Raw genomic sequence first — 10,166 nt, 5'->3', positions numbered from 1 at the left:
TATTTTAATCAGCTTAAACCGAAACGGCTTGCTTTGTCTACATTTAGACCTCGAAGGAAACCTCTGGGAGGACAGAGCTTCAAATTTAACTTTTGACATTTGAGGACATAATAGAGATATCTTTTATTATCTCTCAGTGGGCGAATCAGACGCTGATTCACACAATGGTAAAATATGAAAAAGAAAACAATCACTGCATTGTGAGGTTAAAGTTGCAACATAAGAGACAATACTGTGCAGTTACTGAAAAACGATTCAAAGAAATTTGCAACTGAGTAGAATAATGTTTCTGTTTTTTCTAGTTTTCTATTCAACATTTTAAAAATGTACAAAATATGCTCTATTTTACAAAACCCTATTTACAAAAGAATGTGCAAATGATTGTGCAAAGAACAACAGAGATGTAAAATGAGAATGCAAAATCAACAACAACAACAACAACAACAATGATAATAATAATAATAATAATAATAGTAATAATAAGTTAAAATAAATGTATTGTGTCTTTTTAAAACATTTTTATCTACTCAATTACAATCTAAACAGGCATGATTTTATTAAAACCAAGAAAATTGTCAGAATTTAGGTTGTCAAAAATTAAAAAGAAAAAAAATTATGGTGTAATTAGTTTTCTTTCTGCCGAGCCACCGATTGATACAAGTGCTGTATTAATCAGTAATTTTGAGTAAAATGTCAATCAAAAACACTTTACTCAAAAAAGTGAAACAAAAGAAAATTGTTTCATATCCTCCAGATGCAAAGTCTGCTTACACCTTGCAGTCGTGTCCTGACGTATTTGGTAAATTATTCCAATGTCTTATTATCCTGATTTAAAAATAGGGAGACCCCAATGACACTAGAGGTTACTCAATGGTTTTATATCCTATTGCATGCAGTTATAATTCAATTTAGAAATTAAAAATTAAAGATGCGGCCCAATCTTTCCCGTCTCGACGTTGATTCTTAAACGGCCGCTGAGCGTCGGAACAGAAATGTACACGGTGCATTAAGTAAAAAGCGATGTATTCATATGTGTGCCATTGGGGTTGTGGTTTGTGTTGTAAAGCATCGAGTGGTCAACAAGAATAGAAAGGCATTATATGAATGCAGCCATTTCTTTCTCTCTGATGAATGTGGTTAACTTAAAGGGACAGCTCCAATAACAGCAGTCAGTATCTTACCTGCAGTAGAGACAACCTTCTCAGCATCTTGACTTTGATACAATGAAAGTTAAGTTCATTACCAGAATATAAGCTGCAGACAATCGATAATCATTCTTCGTGGACAACTCGTTATATTTTCCATAACCGTGTTACATATTGCTCATTTTGATCCATATTATATTTCTGTTTGCTTGAAATAAACAGATAAAAAGTTCACAGATCATAATAATGTTGCACATTTTCCACATTTTATAAGTGAAATAATCTAAAAGTGAAAATAGTACTTTATTGATCTATATTCAAGAATTATTTACTTGAAACAAGATTGTTTATCTTAATGAAAAGTTACTTTTGAGTTAGTTTTGTCTCATGTTTAGTGAAATATTTACACTAGAAACAAAGCATCAATACTTGGTAAGACTTTGTGTTTTTGTAGTGTGCATCAAATTAAACTTTCATTAGCCATCTGGAACTTGGCTTAATCTAATGGAGGAGAAAGAAAAATACCTAAGGGACTGGAAAAAAATCTTTTACCTTTCTCAGAATGACTACATTTTGGTTGAGGTTTACAGAAGTAACTTTTTGTCTCCGCTCAGTTTTTATGAGCCATTGTTTCTCAATGAGACTGAAAACGAGACGTTCTCTGTCACTGATTTGTTGCAATGGTTACTTGGAGGCGTCGCTGGTTTCTCTTGAATGTGACCCTACATTAAGAAGCGAAATAACAAGCGGTTCCTCTTGTCCCTCCAGGGAAAATGTGGTCCCTTGTTGTTTCACAAACTGGAAACAATGAAGCAACAGGAAAATAGAATCATCTGGAGAAGCTGCAAGACATGGGACTAATTCCTCGTTCGCACACGTTCGGGATGATTCAAGCTACCTCAGCTTATCAGTACCATGTTTCTTGTTTTATACTTAAATGTTTATCTGATCACAGTCAGCACCTTTCATTACTGGCACGAAACTAGCCCCGTTTTCTCAACAGCCCTGATCCCTGAATTTGCTCCCTTCGAAGCAAACAACATGTCTGAGTTATTTTTGCACACTTCAAGGGGCTCAAAATGATGGTGTGCAAAGACTCGATCATGCAGTTTGTGCCTGAAATTAGCATGTTTTTTTTCTATACTCCACACTTCACATTCCTTGTCAAGGTTTTATTGTGTGGTTAGGAGGCATGTCTGGGCAAATACTCGCTATAAAAACGAACCAGATTCAGCACAGATGTAAACGGGCAAATTTACAGAGGATGACTGTGGCCACAGCCAGGAAGACAGAGCATTAATACATGCATTAAGTTATAAACAAAATCAACAGACTTTATTCTAACCAGGTTTTCTTTTCATCTGAGATGAGAAAGGAGCCAAAGCAGAAAATGTTCTGCAGACTGGAGCTAATGGTGCTTCTTGTTTTGCTGACAGCAGCTTCATCTATTGCTCTGAGCAGAGAGGATCTCACAGAAGCTGTGGTAAGAACAAACCGAACCGGGCTGCTGCTGGAGTTTTACTGCAGACACAGGGAATTTAATAGCTATAAATGAAAACTCAGTGTAATACTCAATTATTTAAATGTTTATTAGAATTTTATTATCATCATTAATTGAATAAATACTTTTTAAAAGTTTGTAGAGTATATTCTGTGTATTACACAGTATTCATACCCCTTGAAGTTGTAAACATTTAGTCAATTTAATGACATAAATTCAACATGAACTGAATTTTTTTTCATAATGCTTAAGTTTTAAGCTCCAAATAGAAACAGATCAAAAATAAATTTGTGAAAAATTTAAAATGGAATAAGTTTATATTTTGAAGACCTTATAGAGGGTTTTTCAATCTGACATTCACTGGCAGGGAAAGGAAATTCAATGCACTTCAGTTTATTTACTTATTTAGCACTAATTCATAATAAATCTCAAGGCAATTTGAACTAAAATTACTTTACATACTTATCAAATGATACACCGATCATAAGATAATAAGCTAATTATTTCAAAAATTTTACATTTTTGTCTACTTAATGAAATCACATCAAGTCATTATCTCAGCAAAATCCCGACATTGCTCCTGGGTAATTTGATTTTGATAATTTTATACTGATTACTAAAATATCTGCCTTACATTCAACTTCTGAAGTTTCAGTGAAGTTCTCAGGTCTTTGATATGCAATAGAGTTTGATTATTAACTAACCTTAAATTATATTCTGGATTTAACAAGGAGCCAACGGAGGGAAGCTGAAAGAGGAGATCTTTCTCTTTCAACTCCTGCTGCAGCATTTTGGATCAGATGAAGCTTTTAACTCCATTTTGTGAAAGGAAAGAAAACTTCAGCTTTGAAGTAGAAAATGCATGAACCAGTTTTTCAGCGTCACCCCTGGACAAGATATTTCTAAATTAGGCAATATCCCAGAGATTACAATAGAAAATGATAGAAACTTGTATAATATTGGACTTCAATTACAAAATCTGGTTTTAAAATAGCACAGAGATGCTTTACTTCACTCTTGGAGGCCAATGCAAAACTATCCAGATCAGGAGATTGACTAATCAGTTTCTGTTTCTATGTCTTTAGTCTGCCCAACTAACACATCAACATTTATTGATAAATATAGTTGAGTATCATCAGCATAACAGCAAACATTTATCCCACGTTTTCTGATGATTTTACCAATTTGAAATATGGAAAAATTAACTTACATTGTTTTTTCAGCAACATAGAAACTTGTTTTAAATGAATAACATTGATTTTGAAAATACTATTTTAAATATTTAAAAATATAAGTTCCACTGGCTGATTATTTTGCTCATAACATTGGGGAAAATGTCTCTGTAAGATATTTGCTCTAGAAACTAGACCAAAAATACTTGACAAGGTTTTGTGTTTTTGCAGTGTGTTAGCATGACCTCATCAATTGAGATTAATTGGACAATTACAAATTTGCCCTCAAAGATGTGAAACAGGGAATTAATATTCATATTAAATGAGTATTTAAATAAAATACTGGTATTTCATTTCAAGTTTACACATAAAAAATGTGTTTGTTGTGTCAAATTAATCGGTTCTAGTAAAGATAACATACGAAATACTTTAGTTTTGTGTGAACAAAATGTAGTGAATTAACACAGCGATACCTCTCTTGGCCATAAGAGGGCAGTAATAAATAGAAAAACCAGTTTAAACTGGTTTAGTCATGCGAGTGAAATTGAACGTTGCTGTTCATGAATCTTGTCTATTTGACTGAGCTTTTTGTAATTTTGTAAACAAAAACAAGCAGGAATTTCAGTGTCTACATCTGAAAAGCTGGTAGAAACTCCTCATTCCAGGTTTACGGCTGTAATTTCAGAAAAAAACGTGGTTCAGTTTTGTTACTTGCCAGTCTTTCTGATTTGTAAAACATCATTTACTTCACTGGAATCACATGCACAATCAAATACAGTGAAGATTATGATCGTAACGTGGCAGTAGCCCTTCCCTCCAGGGTCCAATAAATTGATTTGGCGTCCAGCTGTTAAACTAATTGCATTTTCTTTTAGGCATATTTAAGGAAGTATGGCTACCTGCACATCCCACTGGACAACACACATCTCAACCCTCCACCTGAAAAAATAGAGGAGGCCCTGAGGTGACGCTTAATGAGGTTCACATCCTCATTTGTTATTAGTTATTCATTGGGATCAATGAGAGTTAAGTTTAATGTTCATGTCAGAATCTTTCAGAAAGTATCCAACCTTCAAGTATCTGGAAACCTGGATTCATCCACACTGGAAATGATGAGGCAGCCCCGCTGCGGTCTGGAAGACTCTTTCAGTAACAATTCTCTCAAATATCGAATCATGGGTGGGTTTCTTTCCTCCGTGAAACACATTCACAGACCGGTGAAGAGCATTAATCACGGTTATTATTGAACAGGTTACTGGCGCAAGAAGATGCTGACGTATCGCATTTACAATTACACCCCGGACCTGGGCGCAGCAAAGACCCGGCAGGCCATCCAGACCGCATTCAAGTACTGGAGCGACGTGTCGTCTTTAAAGTTCAGGGAGCTGCATCAAGGAAGAGCAGACATAAAAATCTCCTTTCACACAAAAGACAAATCCTGTCCAGTGCCCTTTGATGGACGAGGTGGGAGAAAAATTAGATCGCCTCACAAGTTTGTAGACATTTCTGCTGTTTTAAAGGTGACCTTTTATGCTACACAAACATGTTCTTCACTTGATGTTTTGCACAAAATCATTTTTAGATAAGGAGGGTTTACTCTGCTCAGTTCAGTCTGTTTTGAGCTGTTTTAGGGCATCTTGTCACTTCAAATCCCTAACTCAACATTTATACCTGCACCTGAAAGTGGCTGCTAACAAATGTGCAATTATACAACCATACATCTTTGAAAAGCATTAGTAGAACCTCCTGCACAATGAAACACTTATGTTTTCCAGCAGCCATTGTAGAGTGCATACAGCGGTAAAACCAGTTTGCCAAACGCTCTGCTCCACTTTGGGTTGCTAGGTAACAAATGTGACTTAACATTCGTGAGGTTTTTGAAAAGGCTCATTTTCCAGACACCAAAACACATGAACATTTTGCCAAAAAAAACACCTGGGTGTTTTTTTTAGAGGCAGTTGAGACACAAATAGAAGCGCAATTATCTGCAAAGTGTTTAGCATGATAGGTCGCCTTTAAGGTGAGATTTGAAAAAGAGTGAGATGACACTCTTTCTTCGTCCACAGGTCATGTGTTAGCGCACGCTGATGCTCCCGAGTCAGGCATTGTGCACTTTGATGAAGATGAAGTGTGGACAGAGGGGAAGAGCTCGGGCTCCAACCTGAGGATTGTGGCGGCTCATGAGATCGGTCACGCTCTCGGCCTGGGCCACTCGCAGTACTACACCGCGCTTATGGGACCCATTTATATCGGATACCGCGCTGACTTTAAGCTGCATCCGGATGATATAAAAGGGATCCAAGCTTTGTACGGTAATGCTTGAATCTGACGAACGAGACATTAATTGTCTTTATTAAAGGATGCATAAGTTTCTATATGGTCAGTTCAGACTTTTAGCTTGTGATCCTTTTTCTCTCCCGCTCAGAAAAAAAAAGAAAACACTCTGTACCCCAAAATACAGCAGTCGATTTATCACCATACAGAGATCAGGTTCACACAGCAAGCAAATGTGGTCAAAATCCACTTTTTTTCCCCAAATGTGGCCTATATCCAACTTTTTCACTGCAGTCTACGCCTATGCCAAAAAACTGTGAAGTTTTGAGATTAATCTAAGAAATATTCTAGAAAAACATGGAAATTTTAGACTTTTGGAAACTTTTGTTTGAGCCAATTTTTAACTTTTCAAACTCAAACTAGATTTCCAAATAGACTTCTCTACTGAAAATGCAGTTAAAGCTTCCCAAAAGGCCATCGCTATTAGTTATGCTTTCTTTTTATCAGTTTCCTTTGTGTTATGATCTTAAAACCTGCTAGATATCATACCTCTGGTATGATATCTTAAAAACTTCTGGTTTTGAAGATAATTCTTCTTTTAAAATTACTTTTTAGCTATGAAACATCAACAGCAAAGCTGATAAAAATATGTTTAGATTTATAGTTTAAATACCTCTGAAATATGACTTTCCTCTTTAAACAGCAGTTCACATGACACGCAGTTGTTTCTGTATTTCAGGAAAACCAGAGAACAGTCCTCCATCTGTGATTCCTCACCAGCCGGTGCCGCGAGGCGCCGCCCCAGATCCGTGCAAGGCCAAACTGGACGCAGTTATGTTAGGTACAGAGACTCTGGTGCTTAGTTCGCTCTATATTTCACTAAAACATTCATGTCTTTGCTATCATTTCATCAAAAATTATAGTTTTAAGTTTGAAAAGCCAAAAATTTACAAGAAAAAGCTAAAAAAAAAAAAAATTAATAACAGAAATTTTCCAGAAAAACAAGAAAATTTCTGAATTTGAAAAATTTAAAATTAGCAAGAAAACTCTCAGAAAGAACTAGAATTAAACTCCAAAATTTTCAACAAAAACCACAGACATTTATCAGTTTGGAAAACTTAACATTTGCAAGAAAAAGCTCAAAATAACTCAGAAATTTTCTTGGTAAAACATGAAAAAAATTATATAAAATTTGAAAAGTCTGAAATTTGCAAAAAAAAAACTGAAATTCTGAGATCAATCTCAGTATTTTTCTGGAAGACAATTTTTGAATTTGAAAAGTCACCAATTTGCGAAAAATAAACTTGGGAGCTCTCCCAGGAGATTCTGACTTTTTCTCACAAATGTTTGACTTTTCAAACTCTGAAATTTCAAGAAAATTCATGAAATACATTTCAGAATTTTGGAGGGCTTTTTTCAGGAAATGTTCACCTTTTCAAACTCACAAATTGCTAAATTAAGATTAATCTCAATTCTTTGGGCAACATTTACTCTTCTTTTTTTATATATTTATATACAACTGCCGTAATACGCCGTCGTACTTTGCTTCGTCCAGAGGAAGTGGTCATTTTCCTCCCGTTTTCTCCTCAGCTCCACCCAGTAAGACATATGTGTTCAGTGGACAGTATGTGTGGACGGTGTCCAGCTCTGGCTACAACACTCCCACTGTGATTTCTGCTCTGTGGAAGGAGCTGCCAGGAAGCATCGATGCAGCTGTTTATTCTCAGCGGACTGGAAAATCTTACTTCCTGAAAGGTAGATCCAGTTATTTTTGCAGGCCAAGTTTTAGTCGTAAAAAGAAAACTCTCAGTGTTTTTTTTTTATGTTTTTCTGCCTTTCAGGAGACAAAGTGTGGAGGTATACTGGCTTCAAACTCGACAGAGGCTTCCCTAAACGTCTGACCAGCATTCCCGGAAATATCGACTCAGCCCTTTACTTCCCCAAGAACAAGAAGCTGATCTTTTTGAAAGTAAGAAACAGAAGTAGGGCTGCAACTAATAATTCTTCTAATCAATTATTCTAATCAATTGTGACTATTAATGAGATAAAATCACTGGCACATTCTGCATATTTTTCATTCAGCCACATATTACTAGAAATATGTTGAAGGATGCAGTTCACATGCTCAAATATAAACATTTCATAACCTAAAACACAGTAACACCATTTGTTTAGTGAAGGCGTCATCATTTGGAGCGAAGGATAGATCTGCAGCTAACAAAAAGCTTTTACAATCAACATGAGAAAAGTGCAGGCCTTTCTGCTTGACTTCACACCAATATAGAGCTGATCTGTTGATCAATATTTAGATTTACCAACGTATAACTGGATAGCAAAAGGTGCTTTACATAATTTCTACAAGGTGAAACCAAAACTGGGCAGAACATATTTACAAAACATGTGTATTTTTTAATATTAAATGCAAAATGTATTTATTTTTTTATACATTTTTGTCTTGTTTATTCATCTAAGAAGGTTGGTTTTTAGCAAATGGCATTTTTTTGTGTCTGTATGCTGCAGTTTATGATTGATTATTAAATTAGTTAATTATTTCAATAACAATTAATCCAGTTAATCGCTTCAGGCCTGTTCTCAATGACAGTGGTGTCAAATTCATTATCATTTTGGGCCACAAAAAGATCAAACTGCTAAAATTTCTCTTTGCTCAGTTAGTACTCTTTAATAAAAAATATTTTATTTTACAGTTTTGGTCTAATTGCACTTGCTGCTGTTGTTCTTTCAGCAAATTGACTCTTCTGGAGTCTGCAGATTTCAGTTAGACAATCAATTCAATCAGTACTAAATTAATTGATTATCATTTCAATAATCTATTCCTCACTATTAATCCGCATTTCCATCTACTTACTCTCTTTTAATTACGCTTTTCTCCATTTTAGGGCTCTGGTTACTGGCCGTGGGATGAATTTGGCGCCACGGACCTCCGTGCGTACCCCAGACCCATCGGGAATCTCTTCAATGGGGTCCCCAGCAACACGGATGCTGCCGTGACGTGGACAGACGGCTATGTGTACATGTTTAAAGGTAGCCAGCACTGGCGTGTGAACCAGAAGAATCAAGTAGTGGAGAAGAAGTATCCTCAGGACACAGCATCTACCTGGATGCAATGCGACGACTGAGCCACTAGAGGCCGCCAGCCGTTCAACACAGGCATAATCTGCACAATGTTTCAACAGCAGAGGGAAGATTTGACTCAGATTCTGGAGGTTCAAGAAATATATTGTTACTATAAACAGTTCGCTGACAAATAGAGGACACTGTATTACTGCAATAAAGGAATAACACATGACAGGTATTTATAGTCATATTTTTTTATATTTTTTCTCATTTATTTAGTCTGTATAGTAGTCAGTGAATGTTACCCTGAAACAGTGTCTCCCTAGTGTATTTTACTGTATTCTTGTTTTTATATTTTTTCTGTGATTTATGGAGATTGTATGAAATAGAATTAAAATCTTACAAAATAACATTATTTTCCCTGACTGACGGAGATCAGACAAGACTTAACATTTTCTGTTTTTGGTAATTTAGGATTATTAAAATTACATCTATTTGCCAAATGCAAGATTAGGAGTTTTTAAAATTGTGCTTTCTTTAAAATCAGATATTTATGTACACCGAGATTACCTCTTTAAACAATATAAGAAAGCCCAAATGATGACGTTATGGCTTTGGAAGGTTCTGATACATGCAAGTATAAACAGTATACAAATTGATTGTCTTTATCAACAAGACGCCATATGGACTCAGAATTTTATCGCAATATTTTGTGGTACTATTGAGACAACAATAAAATTATGATAAAAAAAAAAAGTTACTGTTTGTAAGTGACTGCATAGCACAGCATTCATAGTGCCACAAACACAAATATTGTTCCTGAAAAACATTCCCATTTACTTTCTCCTGTGTCAGTGGGTCAGATAAGGTGAAGCCACCTGCATGGTGGATGATGCACAACCTTTACAGGATTTGGATTAGTTGATAGAAAGTTTACCTCTCGTGCAAACAATCCGTGGATGGATTAGCATGTTGATCTAATGAAGGCGGTTCGGGTCA

At 35.6% G+C, this 10,166-nt stretch overlaps 1 protein-coding gene across 1 annotated transcript; it reads left to right on the top strand.

Annotated features, from left to right (window-relative positions):
• The first annotated feature begins 2,177 nt into the window (after positions 1–2,177).
• On the top strand, positions 2,178–9,887 carry LOC129370457 (matrix metalloproteinase-19-like). Its single transcript, XM_055046470.1, has 9 exons — positions 2,178–2,628; positions 4,694–4,782; positions 4,867–4,997; positions 5,070–5,282; positions 5,885–6,130; positions 6,832–6,933; positions 7,683–7,847; positions 7,934–8,061; positions 8,990–9,887. Exons 1-9 carry the CDS (start codon positions 2,512–2,514, stop codon positions 9,227–9,229), a joined length of 1,431 nt encoding a protein of 476 aa, XP_054902445.1. The 5' UTR covers positions 2,178–2,511; the 3' UTR covers positions 9,230–9,887.
• Positions 9,888–10,166: the final 279 nt, after the last annotated feature.

Source organism: Poeciliopsis prolifica, unplaced genomic scaffold (assembly GCF_027474105.1).
Source record: "Poeciliopsis prolifica strain line A6 unplaced genomic scaffold, Auburn_PproV2 SCAFFOLD023, whole genome shotgun sequence".
Taxonomy (NCBI): Eukaryota; Metazoa; Chordata; class Actinopteri; order Cyprinodontiformes; family Poeciliidae; genus Poeciliopsis; species Poeciliopsis prolifica.
Note: the sequence above shows the minus strand (reverse complement) of the source record. Positions and strands in the feature narration are given on the sequence as shown.